The sequence below is a fragment of the Bufo gargarizans genome, chromosome 2 (genome assembly GCF_014858855.1).
Source record: "Bufo gargarizans isolate SCDJY-AF-19 chromosome 2, ASM1485885v1, whole genome shotgun sequence".
NCBI classification, from domain to species: Eukaryota; Metazoa; Chordata; class Amphibia; order Anura; family Bufonidae; genus Bufo; species Bufo gargarizans.
Genome location: NC_058081.1, coordinates 642,760,647 through 642,785,521, shown reverse-complemented (window position 1 = coordinate 642,785,521; position 24,875 = coordinate 642,760,647). Strand labels below are relative to the sequence as shown.

Here is a 24,875-nt window from a genome sequence, read left to right as displayed (position 1 = left end):
GGCATATGTGTTACCATGGTTACAGAATGCAAACTGTTTAGTTTGATCCTGCAGTCATTTCCAACTCGCTCTCGATCACAGGAGTGTAGGAGGGGGGCATGGGCTTTAGATTCTGGAGGAATGCCAAACGGTGACCCAGGCTTGGCTGGCTTATTTGGATATTAAGTTATATCAGAAAGAAGAGAGGGCGGAGAAATTACACTTGCGATACTCAAAAATAGTGATTCACCCAGTAATCTGTAAAAGGGGTGTTACTTTGATGGCAACTCATGTGCCATAAATGCCAGCCCAGTGGGGGTCAACCAACCAGAGGAGAACCGACAACTTAAAGTGGCCCTGGAAAAAAGTTAGTTGCCCATCCAAATTGACAGAAGGTGGGAGCATCACAAGCAGGTGGGCTCAGCCATACCATATGCAATGCGGGGCTGGAAGCCATGGGCTCACAGCAATATTCAACTGTATCACCATCCTGATAAGGGTAATACAGTTGAATTCAGGAGAGCATCTGTAGTACGCGGTGGGTACATAAGCACCTGATGCTCCTATCATTAATGTTGAGAGCATCAGATTGTTACATAACCAGTGGAATGAAGAGGGCTCAAGTGGCCCCCCTGGGAAATTTCCCTGTAGTGTTTTATGGCCAATCTATCCCTGGGGCCAACAGCCAGGATCCCCCCCAGCTACTTTCTTAAAAAGTGGGTCAGCTGCGAAATTCAAAAGTGGTAATGAATATGGCTGTTATCATTTTTACAAAAATAGCTACTACCCATTTCATATTGACTTGGTGTCATATTCCTGTCTCTATATTGCATGTTATCAAATGTGTTTTAGATTATATAGATCTCCTGAAAAATGTTTTTTTTTTTTTTTTTAAATGATTCTGCATTTCACAGCGAGTCTTTTCTGTCCGTGAAGGTCTGTCCCATTAGATAGAGTACAGCTTTTTCTCTAGCGTTGTTAAAATAAAGAGAACCGCTTTGACTCCCACTAATGTGCATTCATTGTGACAGCTGCCATCTGTCATTCAGGGCGGCTTCCAAAATCCAGCTTTTGTTTTGAGGAAAACACCAAAATTTACTCGAGGGCTCTTTTCGAGGTTGTCCGCAAGTGTGCTGCACACAGTCTCATTGTGGTGCCCACTTACACACTATTAGTGATCTATATGGATAAACTGTGGCCGGATATTGTATGTTTTTTTAATTTCAGGTGACAGGTTTTGTATGGCTGTCTATGCATGCGTCTTTCTTGCCCGAATCCATCATTTACCAATTCCTGCCTCCGCAGCTGTCACCAATATTATGTATAATTAAGCTGGTCAACTCTGAAACAGAAATGAAGTGCTGATTACATTTTCTTATCTCTAGCTTTCTGTTATTTTTTTTATTTCTATTTTCAAATTTTTTTTTATTTATTTTTTTATTTCTTGCCTGGAATGTGGTTCTGGGACATTGTCTTGGTCTCCTCCAGAAAAGCCCTTTTTCTTTTTGGGGTTTATCTTCAGGTCACATACAAAAGGGATGTTGCAATTAACACATCGTTTCGCTGCATAATTCTAGCTTCGCATACTTGACACAGTTCCAGGAAATAAAGAAAATCTCTCTTCTGGGATGTATGCTCAAAGCTTAAGCACTTTATAGAAGAAGCTTTATGATATTCCAGGAGAACATGTCCTTACTAGTGTCTCCACTCCACCTCGTAAGTAGAGCAGATGTAGCCATCTGCTAATGTTGAAAGGCTTTGTAACAACTACATTTTATAGGGCTGAATATAATCTCTAGGATAGTGCCAGTAAACTGTTGCCTCGGTCAGTGCCTGTGACGGCGGACGTACACTTAGTACAAAAGATAACACACCAACCAGGCTCTGGACGAGAGACAGGGGAAGGGTCACCTCCTAGCTTATCCCTGACCTCTTTCCCTGCACTGCTCAGCCCACAGCAGACCTTAAAGGTAGGTGTGCTGTGTCCTCCAGCCTGGGCTGACCAAACCCTAAACTCCCTAAGATGGTGAAGTGGGGAGATAGGAGCAGTCTGCTCGCACAGAACCTGCATGGGATAGAAGACACAAACAACCGAACTAGAAATTACACTTATCTCTGAGAGCAGGAACAGACAGCCAACCTTCCCTCCAAGCTTCCCTGACCTGAATGAACAGTATAATCCGCTCAGGGCACTGGGCAGTGTGCTATTTAAACTAATGACCCCACCCAGTGCACCTGATGAGAGGCGGACCCAGCACGGCTCCAAAGCAACCACTAAACTTGTGCTGCAATCCTGGCCGACCTCCGTACAACGTCAGAGTGGGGCATGACAGTACCATTTATATTTATTATTATTATATATATTTTTATTTTTTTCTTGCATGTTAATCTTAAACTGTTGAGGAAATATCTAGCCCCTTTTGAAGCCATCTATGGGTTCTTGGAGACTAGCGGTGACCCACATTTTAAAGATACAGGCACATGTTGCGGCTGTGCTGTATTTTATTTATTTTTTTGCGACAAAAAACGACTCCATGCAAGAGTAAAATAACGGATCTCAGACGGAAATGGCTAAAATGGATGCCAAATGTGCCTAAATTAGCATAACGGATGCTTAGATTACAGGATCGTTTTGATGGATCAGAAGAAGGAAAAAATAAACTGATGTGAACCTGGCCTAAGCCAGAATCAGTGTGGAATCTGAACTTTTTGCACAACCCTTAGCAGACCTGCCCCAATATAAAATAAGCTTGTCCGTCACTATATCCTATGTACGATCTTACATGCTGGATCTCGGACAACCATTACCTGTTGTAGTGAGACTTGGTCTTGCTTTATGGTCCTTGCCAAAGGTTGGCTATCCCCAATCTGCTTAATGGAGACCCTATTGATCTGTGATTGTTCCTACTTTCCTCCACTGCCATGAAATGGAAGCTGTTGGGAGGGTTAAAGTAGTAAGTCTGTTCTAGTAGATATCCTTAGTAGGAGGTTTAAAACGGCGTCTTGGAACAAGTTGTCTCTTTAAAGTAACTTAATTACAAGTTTCCAATTTTATAGGAGATAGATAGATAGAGAGATCTATCTCTCTATCTATCCTATCTATATCTATCTAATTTTATTTTTATTTTTTGTAACCTTTACAAGATTACTGCACAGCAGAATGCTTTTATTTGCAAATAACATTTTATATGTTAGAGATGCCCTTAAACCATGTATCTTATTGTGGAGCTTAATTGCTGCAATTTTGGGCAAGTTGAGATTGGAAAAATGAAATTAAAAGGACTGGAAGCTGTTTAAAGTGATGTACAAAAATCCTCCAAAAGGCGCCTGGTCTGAGGTGAGACTTCTTCTGTGTGTCTCTGGACTGTGCACATTATCCCTGTGGTGTCCCAGTACGGAGAATGCTCAGTAATTGATACAAAAATGTCATCCTACGTATGATGTCATATGTATTGCACACAGTGATGTCACGGCACAGAAATAATGCAAAAGTGATGCCACAGAGAGAGAATACATAAAATAGAGATGCAACAAGTAACTGTGGGATTTTATAGCAAATGTGAAAATGAAGGTCCATTTAGTTTTCCACATCCCCACCATCTGCGCTCACTTCTGTACATAGATGGGTTCCTTTTTAATAGGTGGGTCGAAGACTTGAGCTACACAGCAACAGCTGGGATCGCAGAGTAGCGGTGGGATTGCAGTGAGAGTTTCAAAAAAATTAAGGGATCGCTGCTAATGTGTGATCCTGGTCGCCACCTGTGTAGCCCTAGCCTTACTGCAATACTTTAATATCCGAAGGATGATAGGCCATCAATGTAAATCTACTGGACAACCCCTTTAGGCCTCATGCACACGGCCGTTGTGCAGCCGTTCCGTGCATTGGGGACCGCAATTGCGGTCCCCAATGCACGGCAACATCCGTGTAGCGGGCCGGACCCATTCAATTTGAATGTGTCCGTGGTCAGTCCGCACCGCAAAAAAATGACACTATATATATATTTTTTTGCAGTGCGGAACAACGGAAATAAACGCCACGGAAGAACTCTGTAGAGCTTCCAGTGTTCTGTTCCGTGACTCCGTTCTGCATCTCCGGAATTGCGGACCCATTCAAGTGAATAGGTCTGCATTCGTGATGCGGGGTGCACATGGCTGGTGGATGTGGATTGCAGACCAGCCGTTTGAGGTCCACAATACGGCCACGGCCGTGTGCATGAGGCCTTAAGGGCTCATTCAGACAGCCATGAATGTTTTGCGGTAAGCAAATTGAGGATTTGCAAAACACTGCCCTATACAGAAATTCAAGAACGGATGCAGACCCATTCATCGGTCGTCTCAATGAGCCCTAAAGGTGTGTTCACTTTTGAATGTAATTTTTGGCAAATGCATGGGCTGTACTTATTAATAGGGCCTTATTGACATGATATATGCCAAGTGTCCTTTTGGGGGCATACACCATGCAATATGCTTTTGCATAGTTTGTTTGTTTTTTTATTTTATTTTTTTATACTATTTAATAGCATAGTAGACTATGCTTTTCAATACAGAAGCAGGGAATGTTTTTTTTTTATTTTTACTTTTTTTTTTTTCAGTGGTACCTATGGGCCACATATGTGTCCTGACCTATACTTTTGAGGGAAGACTCTGACCTGATGAGAACCAACCCTAAAGATGACCAGACAGATGGCTAAAACTACTGACCATTTATTTTCTATAGGGGCCCCCAGACCCTTTCCCCCCAACACCAGCGTTCAGAGGAAGGATACGCCAGCACCAAAGGTGTATGCCTACCTCAACTCTGACACTGTAATCTTAATGTCGTCCCTGTAGCCCTCACCTAAAGCAGTCAGCAGCCATTGCCCATCTAAAAAAGTCTCCTGTAGAACCTTACTGCACCCTGTGACCATATAAATCTGTCCTTGTCCCCACTTCTCATCTAATGTTGTATTCATCTCTGATTAATACAATATGCTGACATATAAATATTCACACCTAGCAGATTTTTAACAGCGCGGACGCAGGGGAAACATAGACTTTACATATAAAGAGCCTGTACCATAAGGCAGTTCAAGGGCAATGAGTTTTATGCCAGGCGGAGCATGCCTGCATTATTTCGCATTAGTCACTTTTGAGGTTTATGCTTTGAATGTGTTTTTTGGGCATTTAAGTTTAGTGTGAAATAAAGTTGCATGGATAAGAGGTCGCTGGTCATCCATTCAGCTCCTTAACAAGTCTAGGATGGTTATTGTAACTGCATGAAAGCTACCAATTGCTTGTGTAACCCTATGAAAGACCCAACATAACGGGGTTGTCCAGAATCGGAGCTACTTTTGTCCAAGAAGCAGCACCACTCGTGAATGGGGCTCCACTGCAACAACAGCAAGACTTATCAATAAACTGCAGTCATTGAGCATGGACTCCCATATTGTTGAGTGGATTAGGCAGTGGCTGAGTGACAGACAACAGAGGGTTGTAGTCAATGGAGAACATTCAAAACAAGGTCATGTTACCAGTGGGATTCCACAGGGATCTGTACTGGGACCAATTTTGTTTAATATCTTCATAAGTGACATTGCAAAAGGCCTCAATGGTAAGGTGTGTCTTTTTGCTGATGACACAAAGATATGTAACAGGGTTGATGTTCCTGGAGGGAAACACCAAATGGAAAAGGACTTAGGAAAACTAGAAGAATGGTCAGAACTCTGGCAACTGAAATTTAATGTGGATAAGTGCAAGATAATGCACCTGGGGCGTAAAAACCCAAGGGCAGAATATAGAATATTCGACACAGTCCTGACCTCAGTATCTGAGGAAAGGGATTTAGGAGTAATTATTTCAGAAGACTTAAAGGTGGGAAGACAATGTAATAAAGCAGCACGAAATGCCAGCAGAATGCTTGGATGTATAGGGAGAGGTATAAGCAGTAGAAAGAGGGAGGTGCTCATGCCGCTGTACAGATCACTAGTGAGACCTCATTTGGAGTATTGTGCGCAGTACTGGAGGCCATATCTCCAGAAGGATATAGATACTCTAGAGAGAGTTCAGAGAAGAGCTACTAAACTAGTACATGGATTGCAGGATAAAACTTACCAGGAAAGGTTAAAGGACCTTAACATGTATAGCTTGGAAGAAAGAAGAGACCGAGGGGATATAATAGAAACTTTTAAATACATAAAGGGAATCAACTCGGTAAAGGAGGAGAGCATATTTAAAAGAAGAAAAACTACCACAAGAGGACACAGTTTTAAATTAGAGGGGCAAAGGTTTAAAAGTAATATCAGGAAGTATTACTTTACTGAGAGAGTAGTGGATGCATGGAATAGCCTTCCTGCAGAAGTGGTAGCTGCAAATACAGTGAAGGAGTTTAAGCATGCATGGGATAGGCATAAGGCCATCCTTCATATAAGATAGGGCCGGGGCTATTCATAGGATTCAGATATATTGGGCAGACTAGATGGGCCAAATGGTTCTTATCTGCCGACACATTCTATGTTTCTATGGAGGATAAAAGCGGACCCTCGGACAGCCCCTTCACTTTCATCCTAGGTAACATGCTATAAAGGGTTTCCACTTGCATCCATATTGCAACATTCACCTATGTAGTTGTGAAGACTCTACATAAGATGTATTCTACGATGACCAGTTCCATAGCTAATAAATGGAAATACTTGGGCACTTGTGTAAAGTGAAGGTTCCGTATTGCCTGTTGCTTCTCATGGTTTCCTTAGCAACAAGTTATAAAGTATGCCTGATGCTATAGATGGAGGCTGCGATAAGCTACACAATTTCATCAGGTATATGACATATCTCCACAAGATTGAGCATAATCTGCTATTGATATTAGCCTTTAAGATTATATAAAGGTTTATGTGCAGATTGTGACAAAACCAGCTCTCTGCCCCTCTCCAAGCAGGAAATCCCAGTACAATCAGCAGCTGAAATACTGTGTGCTAATCGGCTGTACGTAATCCAGCTGTAATCTTTTTATACTTATGAGGGCTAATGCACACGACCGTATGTATTTTGCGGTCCCCAAAACACGGATCCGCAAAAAATACAGATTACGTCCGTGTCCATTTCGTAATCCAGACAATAATAGGACATGTTCTATTTTTTGTGGAACGGACATATGGAAATCCAATATTTTTTTTTTTTTGCGGACCCATTGAAATGAATGGTTCCGCATACGGTCTGCAAAGAAAAAAAGGAACGGGCACAGAAAGAAAATACGTTAATGTGCATGAGCCCTGAAGCATAGGGAATTCTCTTAAAGGGCTTCTCCAGGCTTAAAGTTAACACTTTTTGGATGCATTTTTTTGAGGGGGAAAAAAAGTCATAATTAAAACTGGATATGTGACAGCTGGATCTGTTATGTGGAGAGACCTGAAGAGGAAAGATGGTTAATACGATCATTCGTCCTTGTACAGTTGGCAGCACATCCCCTGTGTATATTCTTATGCCTGCGTGAAGGATATCATCTAAAAAAAAAAGCGTTTGCTTGTATATCTTCTGATTGCTAAACGTATTCACACAGGTAGTGATCGTGAAGAAAGTGGTCCTCAAATGCTCCACAAAACAAGTGAGGTCAACTGAGAAGTGTATTTGACTGGAAGCGAGTAGGATACACAGCCAACTCCACCTTGATGATCCTTTGATAGTTTTTGGTTTTAAACTCCCTTTGGTTGAATTTTTATTTTATTTTTCTTCCTATTTGTGACCACATTTTGATAGACTTTCAGTGGTTTCCAATAAAATATTGCAGATAAAGCAGCGTTTGAACTTGGCGGCTTCTCGTCTTCTGAAAGATGCATGTTGCTTGTATGGCCTCTTCAAAGTGTACACGGAAGCCGTGCTTAATCTCCAGAAGGCATCATTACCTGCATGTGAAGAGTAGTTATTATGTGCTGCCACTACCTATTCATGCAGTGAAGCGCGCTGTGGGTTTTATGGAAGGCGACTGATGTAATCGCTTTCAGGCCCGCACATCGTTATTAAGTATGATTTTAAGGCTGTGTGGTGAGGCGGCCATGGGTGAAATTTGTTTGGCCTGGTTCTCAATGCTTCAGTGTATGAAGACTGGAGACCATCTTGGCTTTATCGCAAACAGTTGTTGTGAAACATTCTAATTTATTTAAAAACCTGATGCAAATTCCTGAAGTGTTCAGTAGCAACTTATAGCCGCTAACGTAGGAGACCTATTAGACATGGCGCATCAAGATGGTGACGGAGAAAGAAAATGATCTTGACGCTTGTAGCCACCAGTCACAACTCGGCTTTTCTATTAATGGGCTCCATGGGGACACGATACAAATGCTCAATGATTGTTGTGGGAGACAAAAGCCACTTTTTGTTCAGATGGGATTGACGTGAGGTTTTGTAGCATGAGAGGTCCTAACCTACACCGCTCAACCTTCTCATTGTATACAGTGTGTGTGTTTTTTTTTTTTTTTTTTTTATGGAATATGATTGGGATTTATAATAGCGCAAATGCAGGATTTGACCACAGCAACCAATCAGATTATATAGCCTTTAATGAAATCAGCAACATAATTGGTTGCTATGGGTGATTGCTAGGGATGAGCGAATCGACTTCGGATGAAACATCCAAAGTTGATTTGCATAAAACTGTTTCAATACTGTATGGAACAGGAGCTCCGTACAGTATTAGAATGTATTTATCTGTATTCTACCACTTGGAACCGAACCAGAGTTTGGGAAATGGTCCTTTACAGTCTAAATCAATTTCTGAAGTTATGTGAAGTCTTGCCAGACTTCGAAGAAGTAACTTCGGCTCATTGGAGCCAATACATTCGAATACTGTACGGAGCGATTGCTCCGTACATTATTGAGACTCAGTTTTATGCGAATCGACTTCGGATGTTTCATCCAAAGTCGATTCGCTCATCCCTAGTGATTGCTCCAGAAGTGATAAGTGACATTTTCCTTTAAAGGGGTTTGTCCAGAACCCAACAATATCTTCCCTGTAAAAGAAAGTTTCTAATGGACTTCTCAAAGTTGTGTGGATTGGCGGCTCAGGAACCCCGTCATGATGCACTACTTCTCGCATTTGCCGACAGCATGTCCTTTACCAGGTGACTGGTCTATGGGCAGGATGTCACTTGTGCAGCCCAGTAAGAGGTGCTGTGGACTGGGCCACAACTGGTCATCTCCGTGGTTCATGCGCAGATGAGGAGGATTCAGGAATTTGCGTATGCACCAGGGAGACAAATGGTTCTGGCCCCGTCCACAACATCTCCCCCCTAGGCTGTGAAGTCCCATCCATAGAACAGACTGTAAATCTGTTAAAGGACGCAACATTCCTGGTTTCTGAGCAGGCGATCCACACAACTTTCAGACGGAAAGTATATTAGAAACTTGCACCCGTTATAAATAGATACATTTTGTATTATCTTTAAAATGGCCAAGACTGATCCATCATGAACACCATTGAAAGTCAATGGGGGACCGATCAGTTTTCTATTGTCAGCGTTATTCTGTCCGCGATGGGGACTCAACCAAACGGAAGTGAATGCATTCCAGTGCGTTCCGTTTCATTCAGTTCCGTTTTGACAATGAATGGGGACAAAACGGAAGCATTTCCCCCCACTATTGAGATCCTATGATCGATCTCCATAGCGGAAATGGAAAGCGCAAGTGTGAAAGTAGCCTTAGTTACCCATAGTAAGCAATCGGATCCACCTTTCATTTTTGACAGCTCCAGTTTGATAAATGACCCCATTTATTCTTCATGCAAGATATATCTAATGTAGGCTAGTTTCACACAATCGCTGAAATCATCTGGCAGAGGAACAGCCTGCAGGAGTTCATTGTATCCAGCATAGCTAAAAAGGGCCAAAGCATCGCCAGGCCCCATTGACTTTAATGGGACCCAATGGGAATCCGTCCTGTGCCCAGCATTAGTGCTGGAATTCGGTTCGACAAAAACTGCTGCTTGCATTGGGCTCCGGCAGGGAAAAGTAGTATCGGCTATCACAGGAAGAGACTGCTGGAAGGTTTTGGTGCTAGTGTTACACTAGCCTATGTTGGGTTTGTGACACCCCCTGGATCCCAGACAACCCTGTTAAGGTGTCTTCAGTTTTGAATAGTTACCTTTGTTTCAAGGGTTAATACACTGATCGCACCCCAGCATTGTAATCAGATACAAGTCGTCACCGGAACTGCCTGCCGGATCAGCCAAAATGTATACTGATGGCATTAGTAAGACTGATCAGGATCCTGATCAGTCTTGAAAATGCCTGATCAGTCGAAAAAATGCATTGAAATGCTGGATCCGGCTTTCCGGTGTCATCCGGCAAAACGGATCCGGCATTTATTTTTTTCACCTTTTTTTTTTTTTTTTTTCATGCCTAAATGCCGGATCCGGCACTAATGCATCCATATGGGAAAAAATGCCGGATCCGGCATTCAGGCAAGTATTCAGTTTTTTTTTTCGCCGGAGATAAAACCGTAGCATGCTGCGATTTTCTCTTTTCCCTGATCAGTCAAAACGACTGAACTGAAGACATCCTGATGCACCCTGAACGGATTACTCTCCATTCAGAATGCATTAGGATAAACTGATCAGTTCTTTTCCGGTACAGAGCCCCTGTGACGGAACTCTATGCCGGAAAAGATAAACGCAAGTGTGAAAGTAGCCTTACGCTACTTTTTCAAGTTTGGTTTTGAAATCCGGCAGAGGATCTCAAAACCCGAATGAAACTGGTTCAGTTTTGTCCCCATTTGTTGTTAATGGGGACAAAACTGATCGGTATGCATCAGTATCCATTCCGATATTTGACATTAAAATGGCCCCCTAAACATATATATTTTTTTATTTATTAGGTAGGGTCTTTTTAAAAAATAAATAAAAAATATATGTAATATGTGAATAGCCGTGCATAAGGTGGGTGGTATGTACCGTAGGTCATATCCCATGTGAACGCTGTGTCGGAAGCAGGACATGTGGCTCTATGGCAGATGAGAGGCCTGTCAGCACTATTGTGTTCAACGTCCGAGCAAATACTGCTCCGGTTGTTTAAGCTTCTGTTCAGTTCCAGGAAACCTTGTAGAGACACGTTACAGACGTAATCTGTATTAATGGGACGTCCCACTGAGAGACCTTCATTTAAAGGGGAACCAACCTTGTGACCACCTCTGATGTGCACCTCCAGAATCTTGAAATCCAGTGGTCGCCCCTCTCTCTGTGGTTCCTGAGGTCTTTTAATTTCGGCTCTCTAGGACAGATGGTGGTATGTTGCATGTGAAGTGATTGTACCGGAATCTTTTGAGACTTTTAAGATTAAAAGGGTTGTCCCAGATTTGCAAAAACTTTTTTTTTCTTAAAGGAGTTATCCTGGAAAAGATAATGATGACCTATCTTCAGGATATGTTGTCATTATTACATTTCCTGGCACCCCTCGATCAGCACTCCGAGCAGTTTACCAGACTCCTCGCCATACACTGTACAGCGGCTGTGCTTGGTATTGCAGCTCAGACCCCAGCTCTTCTAACAGCTGATCGGTGGTGGTCCCTGGTGCCCCCCCCCCCGATCTGATACTGATGGTAGGTCATCAATATCTTGTCCCAGATGATCCCTTTTAAGGAAATCTGTCACCAGGAAATGTGCTGTTAAACCAGTGCCTTGTAGGGCTAGCTCAGCTGAATGTAATGACACCTTTCACTTAGTGATCCTTTAATCTGGAGAAAAAGCTACTTTTAATCCATATGCAAATTAGCAGTTAAGTGCACTGAGGGCAGGCCAAAGCTGCTCTGTGCACCCTGCTTTCTCTGCCAACCTCTCCCTCCTTAATTGATAGGGCCAAGTGAAATAAACACAGTATGTAGATACCTGACCATGTGAGTCGGGATGGAGGAGCAAGGGTGCACAGAATGGTGTCGGTCCACCCTTGGTGCACTTAATCCATATGTAAATGAGTAGGTGAAAGTTTATTTTATTTTTTTCTCCAGAATGAAGCAATGGATCGCCAAGTGATATGTATTATTCAGCTGACATTTTCTGCATTAAGCGGGAATTTCTTGGTGAAGCTTCCCTTTAAGAAACGGCGCTCCTCTCGTTCATGGGCCGTGTCTGGTATTGCAGCTCATTCCCAGGTGTTTTCCTTGTTAGGGAGGCCACATGGCTTGTACTACGCTGTTTCTGCAGCTCACATGCACTGCAATGGCCTGCCTCACTGTTTCCTGGCCACCTGGTGGCCTGCACCTAGTCCCATCTCTCCTTCGTAACGACGAGATGGGATAACTCCTTTAGCCATATAGGTTTCTGAAACTAAATGGCACCCAGCTTTCCCAGAAACTGATATGCATATGAGAAGACTGGGTAGAGTTAAATCAGGCCAAGGACGGTCCATACATTCCTTGTCACTATGATTATGAACGCATATGATATCATTTAGTTTTTTTGTTCCTGTTGCATTGTATGGGGCAGTTCACCTTAAGCTTGTCCAGTCTGACCACAACTGCTGGTGCCGTAATAACGGGTCTGTGTGGAATATGATGGTCTTTCCCCGTGATATAAACGACGTCTGTGTTTTACACAATGGGGTGCATGTGTCCTGCAGATTCCTAATCTCTGGAGATGCAGAAAGAAGAAATGCCTGAACTTCATCTCCAAACAGCTCAAAGTGGATCTTAGTGCAATGTGAAAAACTGCAAGCATCTGTCTGGTTGCCATGAGCAATGTTCCTGTTTATCTCTGTAGGTATTTATAATTGGTGTGTGGCCCGTCCTGTAATCTGGGTGTTGTCAGGCCGCACCATTAGTCATGAGGCAGGATTGTGTCTTGTCCCAGTTTTCCAGACTTTGTAGGCTTAGGATACAATGATGTTGACTCTTGGCTGGGATACACCAGGATTTTCACTTCCATCAACCTTCCTAACCTCATGAACAGTTGACCTAGATTGAAACCTCCCAGAGTGGAAAAGATCTGGTGTAGGGCTGAAACGATAACTCGATTGAATCAAGTAACTCGACGCAAAAAAATCCTCTGAACATTTTTTGCATCGAGAATTTGCTTACCACAGAGCGCGAGTGAAGTTCTTGTTACTTACCGCTTCGTGGTCACCCGCTGACCAGCACCGCGCTGCACAGGATCCTGAGACATTGTCGGGGCATAGTACACGTGTGACGTTGCGATGACAGTGCAGCTCGCAGAGAAGATGGACGAGCTGTTGAGCGGCGCCCATACAGGAGAGTTAAGTATTTTATTTCACTGGCGCTGGGGACATGGCTAGGAGGGGGAGATGGTGGCATGGGGAGGAAACCTGATGTCACTGGGGTGAGGGGGACTGATGAGTTTTTATAACGAAAAATGTTTTTTCTATTAGTTTTTTGGTATTAGAGTACTCTATTAATCGTTGGATTAATTGATAGAATATTCGATTACAAAATGGTCAATAGCTGCAGCCCTAATCTGGTGTAAGGGGCATGTAGGGTGACCACTTTCATAACCCCAAATAGGAGGACGTCATAACCAGGAAAGTGGGGCACAATACTACAACACAGAATGGAAACCGTAATCCATATAACACTAGAAATCTATAAAATAGATTTTTATTCACCAAACCTGACGCCTACTTGCGATTAACTTCCTCGTTGTCTCCAAGACATTGCTATTGGCCAGGACTTAGTGATGCATCTCTGTATACCTTTCTGCATTGGTGTATATTATTGGATGCACTGCTATATCACTCATGTATGGGTGATAGTGGTGTATATTGTTGGATGCACTGCTATATCCCTCATGTATGGATGATAGTGTATATTACTGGATATACTGCTATATTCCTCGTGTGGAGGATAATGGTGTATATTACTGGACATACTGCTATATCCCCTATGTATGGATGATAGTGTATATTACTGAATATACTCTTATATCCCCAATGTATGAAAGGTAATGGTATATATTACTGGATATACTTCTATATCTTCCATTAATGGATGAGAATGGTGTATATTACTGGATATACTGCTATATCCCCCAATGTATGCAAGCTAATGCTGTATATTATTGGATATACTGCTGTATCTCCCATGTATGGATGATAATTGTGTATATTACACATAATGCTATATCCCCCATGCCCTCATACAGTGCTGGCTGCAGGGCCCCATACAGTGCTGGCTGCAAAGCCCCTGGACATCTGGCGACTGAGGGGGATGTCTGACTTCAGGGCAGACAGTCTACTATACCCAAGCTGTTGTTGGCGGTCAGAAGAGAACTACAATTCCCAGCATGCACAGACTATTACTGTAGAATATCAAAGCAGCAAACTACAACTACCAGACTGTCCTTGGCTTTGTAGAATGAGCTGAAACACTGAACACATAACTTTTACTAACTTTTCCCCTCTATATAAACCTCTGCCCCTCGTGTCGCATAACATCACAGGTTCTACAGCAGGAATGTCAAACTTGTGGCCCTCCAGCTGTTGCAAAACTACAACTCCCAGCATGCCCTGATAGCTGTAGGTTGTCCAGGCATGATGAAAGTTGTACTTTTACAACAATTAGAGGGACAAAAGTTTCACATCCCTGTCCTATACCATATCTTATCCTCTGCACTCCCGAGCTCTGCCGCCTCATGCACTGATCAGTTGATTGATGTCATCACAGGTCCTGATCCATAGTCGCTCCAGTCACAGAGCGGGATTGTGGGCTTGAGCCAGTCCGTGGTGCAGCGCACTCAGTGTAATGCTGCTGTCGGAGTGCACCCCGCCACAGAAAAAGGGGACTTCCAGGTCTTGTGCCAGGCGAAGGATCGGGAGTCCGGACTACCTGGCCTAAAGCTGGACATCTGACCACCCGCTGCTATATCGCTCCAAGTTTTGAGCATGATTTTCCAGCTTCTTTGTAGATATATCATTAAAAAACAAACAAATCCGACCATGGGTGTCTTTGCCAAGCAGATGCCCACTGAAGTAGTGCGGCTATGTAAACAGACTGCCCAATATGCATGTAACTGGAAGAGCTAATTAATCAGGGAAAAAACTAAGAGAACTAAAGCTCATAAACATCCATTATGAAAAAAATACTTTGTTACATAATAAATAGTTAATATATTACCATTAAAAAGGAAGGTAAGGAACAGAAAACACCATCCCGGCAACACAGATCACTGACTCCAAATACATATGTATAAGATCAGGAATACATCAGTAACATATATTCTAATCATTTGTAAAAGGTAAGTCCTAGTGACTGGTAAAGGGGGGAAACAGATGGTAGTACTGCCCATGAGGCAAACGGTACTCAAGTGAGGCACTTTATAGTGTAACGCATCTTTTAACTACAGTATATACCGTCTGAATTATGCAAGATACAATATGACCTAGTGTCCTGAATATATATTAAAAACAACGTGCACTATGTAGGTGCAAAAGACTCACCGATGATGTTTAAAGGGAACCTGTCACCGGGATTTTGTGTATAGAGCTGAGGACCTGGGTTGTTAGATGGCCGCTAGCACATCCGCAATACCCAGTCCCCATAGCTCTGTGTGCTTTTACTGTGTAAAAAAAAAAAAAAAAAGATTTGATACATATGCAAATTAACCTGAGATGAGTCCTGTCCCTGAGATGAGTCACGTACAGGACTCATCTCAGGTTAATTTGCATATGTATCAAATCTTTTTTTTTTTTTTTACACAGTAAAAGCACACAGAGCTATGGGGACTGGGTATTGCGGATGTGCTAGCGGTCATCTAGCAACCCATGTCCTCAGCTCTATACACAAAATCCTGGTGACAGGTTCCCTTTAAGACCTGAGTGCCTGGGATGGCGTTACCCCTGACGCACGTTTCGGCGTGCCTTCGTCCGGGGGTAACGCCATCACTACTATTTAAACCTGCCTCTAGCCAATGGGAGCCCTGATGATTTGTGATTTACCTCACCTGAACATATGTTTGGCCGCACCGAGTGCGGCGGCAGAGGCTCCGTAGTCCCGACCCCAGGCGTCATGCCATGACGCGGTGGATCACATGATGGTAGTCACGTGAGTCGTGACGCATCCGGTTGGCAGAGACGTCTGGAGGAATGATACAGAGCGCGGCCCCGCGCGTGCCATGTCGGGCAAGGAAATCTAGACCAAGAGTACATAACATGATTATAATCAAGTACATCATATGCCATAGTGCAGTGCATGAAAAGCAAATGCCATGTTATTAATGAAGTAGATTAGATACAATACATTACTCAGTATCATGAGATTTAACACTATCACATACTTTGATATGGCACATACACGATAAAAATAAATATGAATAATAATAAATATATTAAGTCTGTGATTACATGAGCCAATTATGATGCAAAATTTCATAAATATATGTAAAATTAATTACAATTCATAAATACCCCGAATACTCATAATAAGACTAAGCTAAAATTGGATTAAAGAATAAATAGAAAATAGATTGAAATAAAAATGAGCAACAAAATTCATTGGAAAATCAGTGTATACAGCAGAACATAGCATGTGATTGAAAAATACTGTGTGAATAAGATAATAAAATGATGTGAGGCCAATGGAGTGAGGAAGGGGTGTGTGACAGACATATAAAAAATATATAAAGAAAGACTGATATGGTCACATGTAAAAAGTGAGGAATCGCGTAAATAACACGCAAACTCTAAAAACTAGAAAGGAGTGAGGTAAAAGTTAAGTGAGAAGCAAGGAGAATTGATGATTTCCTGCAGCGTGCCTGGTTATAGACCGGTGTACGCTGCCAGGCTCCGACATATCTTACCCACAGTTAGTACCATTGTACTAGAAACTTTCAAAATAAAGTACAATTAAAGCGATTGTCCACCTTTTTGTCAGCAGGGTAACTTGGCTGTTAGATGATCACAGGGTGTTGCGCAGCAGGGACCCAGCTGGTCAGGGTACCCTTCTGACTAACATACTTACCAACATTGTCCTTGGTAAATTCTTGGCATGTAAGCCCTGCCCCGAGGACACCCATGTATGGGTGTGGCTTAAGCCCCATTTGTTTTCATCCTGGAACAGATCCTGAAAATTCGGAGCTTTAGTCAACTATGCATAAAGGGATTGTCCAAGGTTGGACAACCCTTTAAGGGTGCTTTTATTTGGAAGGTTTCTAGTACAGTGGTGCCAACTGTGGTTGAATACTGTACAAAAATACAACAACCCTGTAATTCTAGACTTTGTTGGTAATCCGGTCCATATGTCGCAAGATCACTTCATTGGAGTAAATTGGAATATCCGTTTTTTGGTTGCATTCCCCCTTTAAATATATTAGCACTTACTGTGAGGATTAATGGGTGTCCGGATCCTCCGCCTGCTCTTACAGCGAGTAAATGGCTAACGGTATATTTCAGTCTTGTAATTGGCGTCGCATTTTTCAAAGGTCTGTAAAACTTTTTTGTTTAGTTTTTTGTTTTTTTTTCACGATTTTTAATCCATTGTTCTTATAAAGTGAAATCTAAATTGCATTGCTGAAATTGCCAGCTATTATCAGAGCTCCATTTAGAAGGATTATGCAGAGCTATCCGCAGCATCAGTCTAGGCGAAATTAGTGTTTCAGCTGTAAGACTATAATAATGCAATTATGTCGTTCAGTTTATTGACAGTTTATTTTCTTTTTGACTCATTAGGGAATGCGATTACGTAAGGTTAATCCTCTGTGGGTTAAAGAATAACAGACTGTGCAGCCGACTGTTAGCATCTGCACAGGTTCCCCCTAAAATCAGCCCTATATACATGATGGTGTAGGAACGCCGCTAGGATCTAAAAAGACCAGTGCCCGTAGGGTGCAAGATGGCAGCGGTGACGTGATGTACCTATGTCACTGCTTTCTGTGCTGTCCATAGATGGGTCTTCTGGCATGCACTGAACAATAAATGAAACGTCGTGTTCAGCTCAAGCGCAAAAGAGAATCCATCCAGGGACAGCGTGGAGAGTGATGACATGGGCGAGTTATGACCGCTAGCCTATGGACCCAGCTGCTGAGGATTGTAGGGGCTTACATTGTCCACGGATGGGGACCAGAGGGCCTTCTGCTGCGTGGCGAGTGACTTATGATGTGGCTAAGAGGCAAGTCATGATTTGCCATAAAAATTTCACACAAAAAATAGATTGGAAAATATCATGGTTGCCAACTTTGCAGTTGGTGCACTCGGGAGCACCCTTAGGGCTCATGTACACCACTGTACTTATTTTGCAGTCCGCAAAACACGCATCCACAAAACAGGTGACATCCGTGTTGCATCAGTTTCTATTTAGTTCTTTTTTTGAGGGTCCATTGTAACAATGCCTGTCCAGACAAGAATAGGGCATGCTCTATTTTTTTGCGGAACGGACTTGTGGACATTCTTCCCAGAGTTTTCCTTCGGTTTGCTTTAGTGTTTTCTGCAAATCTTAAGATTTTTTTTCTGCACAGATGCAATCATTTCTTGATGCATTTTTCATGCACGTGAAGTAAAACTGAAGAATAACATGGTGGCTCAGTGGTTAGCACTGGTGCCTTGCAGCACTGGGGTCCTAGGTTAGAATCCGAGGAAGAACGTCTGCATGGAGTTTGTATGTTCTCCCCGTGTTTCTGTGGGTTCCTCTGGGTTCTTCCTGTACTCCAAAGACATACTGATAGGGAACCTAGATTGTGAGCCTCATTGGGAACAGTGTGATGCTAATGCCTGTAATGCGCTGTGGAATATGTCACCGCTATATATGTGAGTGAAGTATATAAATGAGAATAACGCCCATTCACTTCTGTGGAGCCAGGGAAAAACGGACAATTTAGAACATGCTGTGACTTTTCCTGAATACAGAGGTGATCAGTGATGATACTCGTGTGCATATACATCCATCGATATAATTGGGTCAGGATTCAGTCCTGATGCTGTCCGTTTACAGCACATATTGCATCCGGATAGAAAACTCCCTTGTGTGAATGAGGCCTTAGATGTGCAAGACTAGCCCATTCATTTTCTGCCCAAATTTGCAGAATTTGTCCCTGCAAATTCAGAACTTTTGGTAACTGGTATATATTTTTAGAATTTCACCAACCCCTTTTAGCCTGAGAGAGATTGAAATAGCTGAGACCCCTTATTTTCCTGAAAGGGGTGTGTCCATAGTGTGGATGGGAATACCCTATCTGAGGGTGGGGGTCTACATTGCAGTTAAATTTTTTTTACCTAAAAGCTGAAAAGTACATTACAATCCACGGTTCTTCATTTACTGCTTTATTTTCTCCCCTGGGCCTCGAGATCCTGGTCATTGGACCGGAGTCCAGAGATCTGTGACAGGCTCTTTTATAAGGTCTCATTGACATTCTGTGGGAGTCGCAGAGGATGGGGAAGTAGTGCCAGAGTAAACTGTCAGCTACGCTGCATTTCAGAAAGCAGCATTTGCATCTGGCTGTATCCCAGCACCCAGACCATCCACGGCTCCAGGAAATAAACCTTCCCGCCGCGCTCACATCCTTTGTCCCTCTCCCATTCAGGACTGTGTAATGTAGCTTGTTACCAGGGAATGAAGCGGAGCAGTCTTATGCAATGTGAATCTATCAGACTTACTGTATTTCACATCTTGCACCTCCTTCCCTTAATTCTTGTCTAGTAAGCTGAGCGGCCTCCTAATTCATAGCAATAGGAAATGGCGGTTATCTGCAGAAAAACAAACTAACAATAGAAAATGATTCTGTGACTTATGGAAAGAGTGCAGTAAGGTTATAGCGCCATCACATGTGTGATAACATTAGTAATAAAAGTGCAGCGCCACCAAAAATGACAAATATGCTAACCAGTCCAGTAACATTCCTTTCATCCAACATCACTGCTGCTTGGTAGGTGCCCGATTTATTGGACAGTAGTCGAAAGTTTCTAAAAATCACCTTTTTGTCAGGGTCCCTGGCTGAGCCATTTTGGGATATAGCTATGCTGCTCCTAGTGGGGGAAAGATTTTGAAAAAGGTTATTGGAAGTTATGCATCATGGGATATAAAAATAAACTATAAAAAAAGATCATCTGTCCTTTTTTTCCGGATTTTGATTGCAAACTACTTCTCACGCATATGGGCCCCTAAAATGCCAGGGCAGTATAACTACCCCACAAGTGACCCCATTTTGGAAAGAAGACACCTCAGGGTATTCCGTGAGGGGCATGGCGAGTTCCTAGAATTTTTTATTTTTTGTCACAAGTTAGTGGAATATGAGACTTTGTAAGAAAAAACTAAAATAAAAAATCATCATTTTCCGCTAACTTGTGACAAAAAATAAAAAGTTCTATGAACTCACTATGCCCATCAGTGAATACCTTAGGGTGTCTACTTTCCGAAATTGGGACATGACAGGTGCTCAGAAAGTCAGAGCTGTTTCAAAAAGCGGAAATTCACATTTTTGTACCATAGTTTGTAAACGCTATAACTTACCCAAACCATTTTTTTTTTACCCAAACATTTTTTTTATCAAAGACATGTAGAACAATAAATTTAGCTAAAAATTTATACATGGATGTCGTTTTTTTTGCAAAATTTTACAACTGAAAGAGAAAAATGTATTTTTTTTTTTGCAAAAAAATCGTTAAATTTCGATTAATAACAAAAAAGTTAAAATGTCAGCAGCAATGAAATACCACCAAATGAAAGCTCTATTAGTGAGAATAAAAGGAGGTAAAATTCATTTGGGTGGTAAGTTGCATGACCGAGCGATAAACGGTGAAAGTAGTGTAGTGCAGATGTGTAAAAAGTGGCCTGGTCATTAAGGGGGTTTCAGCTAGCGGGGTTGAAGTGGTTAATGCCTTTCAATGGCCATTAATTCTGAATCCGGCCTTGCGGCAAGTGTTCAGGATTTTTGGCCGGAGCAAAAAGCACAGCATGCTGCGGTATTTTCTCCGGCCAAAAAACGTTCCGGTCCTGAACTGAAGACATCCTGATGCATCCTGAACGGATTTCTCTCTATTCAGAATGCATTAGGATAATCCTGATCAGGATTCTTCCGGCATAGAGCCCCGACGACGGAACTCTATGCCGGGACAGAACAACGCAAGTGTGAAAGAGCCCTTAAAAGTACTGTATATACTGGCGTACAAGACTACTTTTGAGCCCTAGAAAATATTTTCTAGAGTGGGGGGTCGTCTTATACGCCGGGTATGGCGGGTGCTGCAGTGCCGGGACGCCCGAATTATCAACAGAGAGCCCGGGCTATTGCCTTGTTTCCCCAGCAGCTGAGAGCTGCGATGTAACCCCCGGCATATGCCCCCCCCTGCGCTGTACCTTGTATACCGCCCCCTGCTCTGTACCTTGTATGCCTCCCCCTGCTCTGTACCTTGTATGCTCCTTGTACCGCCATCCTCCCGGCCGCTCGCATGTGCGAGATTTCATGCGGCGAGCGTGGATACACGGGATCCTCACGGCCGCTCGCATCTCGCTCCTGCACATGTGCGAGATCTCCGTGCGGCGTATCTAAGTGCGGCGCAGATGTGAATGTGAATATGAAGAATAACATAACAAAAACATGTTCAGGGTATAGGTGGCACATGTTTAGGGTCTGGGAGGCAGGGAGGGAGGACAAGGAAGGTGGTGGGATGCAGGGATGGTGGTGATACCATGGGATGGTGGTGGTATCTAGGGATGGTGGTGGGATGCAGGGATGGCAGTGGTACCCAGGGATGGTGGTGGGATGCAGTAATGTACTGCTGTGTGTTGAAAAAGGGGTAGTCTTATACGGCGAGTATATCCGAAACTCTATATTTTCAGTGTAAAAGTTGGGGGTCGTCTTATACGCCGGCATATACGGTAATTGGACAAATTAACATTACCAACTGGGACACCAGCTTTGGCAGCCTATGCGTGTGAAGGATCTACAGGCCCAGCTTTGGGCAAATGTCCCTCAGGATACCATGTGGAACCTGTATGCCTCCATGCCCAACCATAACTAATCTTGTATCCAGGCTAAAGACGGACCATCAGGGTCCTAGAGCCTCCTTTCGATTGTACAGTTTTCCTCAAACTTACAATTTCACTCTAAGGCTGGCAAGGTGGGGCTTGGTTAAGGGGGACACCTAATGACCTTTTTTGCCCTGCTGCAGACAGGAGGCTCCTGCAATGGCCACTTGTCTTTGGATCAGACTCCGAATAGTGATGAGGAAAGGTGACATGGCTGATCTCCTGGGATGCCTAGAAGGTTTTGTTGTATATATTGTATCTGATCAAAAGAAATGGCATCAAAAGAAATTTGTTTTTTATGTTCACTTTTTAGAACTCCCTTTAGTGATGGCTTCAGGGAGCAAGAATTTAATTCCTTAGTTATTTGGAAAAGCAGAGTATGTGTATGTGTGTGTGTGTGTGTGTATGTGTATGTATGTATATATGTCATTTCTCTATATAGATGACTGTTCTTATATTCTATTTGTAGTATTGTTTCTAATCTTCTACTATTTGATATCTGGTATTACAGGGATCAGCAACCTTTGGGACTCCAGCTACTGTGAAACTATAACTCCCAGCATGCGCACTTGCTCAGCTGCCCTCTTAACTCCTTTAAAAGTGAAAGGAGGAGGATTCTGGGAGTTGTGGTTTCAGAATAGCCGGCGTGCCGAGCGTTGATGATCCCCGCAGTATCGTATAGAAAATACGAGTGCTCACCTATTTACTAAAACTAACGGAATGGTCCTCCTTGCTTTTCTGCAGGTTTGGAGTATGGCAACATGAAGCTGAGCAGATCTGGTACGCTACAAATGCAAGACAAATACACCAACGGATGTAAGTAGCTCTGGACTTCCTCCCAGCTTTTCTTAAGGACATGTTCAAGGGGAGAAAGGGGGTCCTGAAATACTTGATTCATGGCTGGACAGGTGCCTAAGAGTCAGTGCACTGCCTGGGCTGAATTCTGTTAAATTCAATGAATTCATTGCTTCTCTGGTTCCTTCTAAGATCCTCCTGACTTGAAGATCTGACAGCCTGCCCGTTGGGCTCTGTTATGTTGTCCAGCATTATTTCACTGGCACAACTATAGTTTTGGTGTTTTGTGTGCTTATTGTTGGGCATGGCATTCATTGTGTATCATTCTTTCCTGTACTGAATACAGTCTAGATTTATATATTCTTTGGTTTAGAGTGAATTTTATGAATGCATCCTGGGTAGCCAAGGTCATATGATGGATATAGTCTCTGTCATACATATGTATACCAGGTTAATCTAGCTAAATATACTGTTTGAGGAGAACCATTTCTCTTAATATATAGTCTATTTTTGTGCCTGACTTGTGTAGAAACCTTCTTCCTAAAGGCAAATTCATAATGTTCATTAAATGTCCTTGTTCATGAATTCTCTCCTTAAATGAATCCCGTCTCTTCACTGCTCTGACATCTTGGAAAAGATGAAGCTTGTCTGATTGATGGTAAAAGACTCAAATTGTGTTCCAGCCCGTCAGGGGCATGCATGTCTCTAATGTCTGCGAGCTTTCTGCAGAACCCCTACAAAGGGTCTGAGCTCGGGTAATCAAGCTGAAAACGGTCATTGTGCTCTGGCTCCGCCCACTGCCACCTGCTGCATTCTGTGCACGCTAAAGTGTATTTGGCCAAGTGTATGATCGTCTGTGAAGCTAAGCTACTAATTTACTAGTCACTCTGGAAAATTCAGTTCAGTTGAAGTGCCTAATTACAGATATATTATGATGTACTGTGCAAAAGTTAGGCAGGTGCAGAAACCAATGCTGCAAAGTAAGAATTCTTTCCAAATTAGAAGTGTTGCGTTTATTTTTTTAGCATTTATCTAAAAGTAAATGAACAAAAGAGAAATCTAAATCCAATCAATGTTTGGTGTGACCACCGTTTGCCTTCAAAACAGCATCAGTTCTTCTAGGTACACTTGCACACAGTCTTTGAAAGAACTCAGAAGCATCTTGGAGAACTAACCATAGATCTTCTGTGGATGTAGGCCTGCCCAAATCCTCATGTAATCTCAGACAGACTGGATGATGTTGAGGTTAAGGCTTTGTGGTGGCCATATTATCACTTTCAGGCCTTCTTGTTGTTCTTTGCACTGAAGATAGTTCTTAAAGGGTCACAGAGCGCCCTCACGCTGTGCGCAGCCACTGCATAGCCAACAGCCGAGGACCAGGAAGCGGTGAGTACAGATCCTTCACCGCTTCTTGGTCCTCCGGTACTAATGAGCGCTTCCATAATGGAAATGCTCATTAGTATTCACCCCATAAGACGCAGGGACATTGTCACCTGCTCAATACCAAGAAAATCCTGAAAACAGGATCGGCAGGTGGGCCCTGAGGACTGGATATAGATAGATATAGATATATATATAAAAATTGGACTGCACTCCAAGCAAATCTTCAGAAAAATCTGTATTTATTCACCCATAAATGGCAAAGCGAAGTTTCGGCTCCAACTGAGCCTTTCTCAGGCTTGAGAAAGGCTCAGTTGGAGCCGAAACGTCGCTTTGCCATTTATGGGTGAATAAATACAGATTTTTCTGAAGATTTGCTTGGAGTGCAGTCCAATTTTTTCATCTCTACTACTGGGTAAGCACCTGCTGCTGTACTTGGATTTTGCACCCATTTTTTTTACGCTACTTTTGGAGGGTGGTGCTGCCTGTGGTTTATATTATAGATAGATATATAGATGTATGTGTGTATATATATATATATATATATATATATATATATATATATATATATATATATATATATTCACGCACGCACGCACCGGTATGTTCATTTTTTTATTTTTTTGCTGAAATCTCTGCCAGAGGCTCCGAACAGAACCTCAGTCGTGCGCCTAGCCTTAGAAAGAATATATAGCATTAAATCTGCATTAAGTATGCAGGTTAGTGATTTTAGAGACCTTGTGCAGATTGAATTTTTACAATCTGTGTGGTCAGCTCAGAAGTCTCCCAGGATGCATTTC

At 42.7% G+C, this 24,875-nt stretch overlaps 1 protein-coding gene across 2 annotated transcripts in view; it reads left to right on the top strand.

Annotated features, from left to right (window-relative positions):
* Positions 1–24,875, top strand: part of LOC122928882 (kazrin-like) — a 174,829-nt gene that overhangs the window by 32,683 nt on the left and 117,271 nt on the right. For both annotated transcript variants that reach the window (XM_044282174.1, XM_044282173.1), the window contains exon 2: positions 22,645–22,716. In XM_044282174.1, the coding sequence (XP_044138109.1) occupies positions 22,645–22,716 (72 nt within the window). The remainder of the gene's footprint in view (positions 1–22,644; positions 22,717–24,875) is intronic.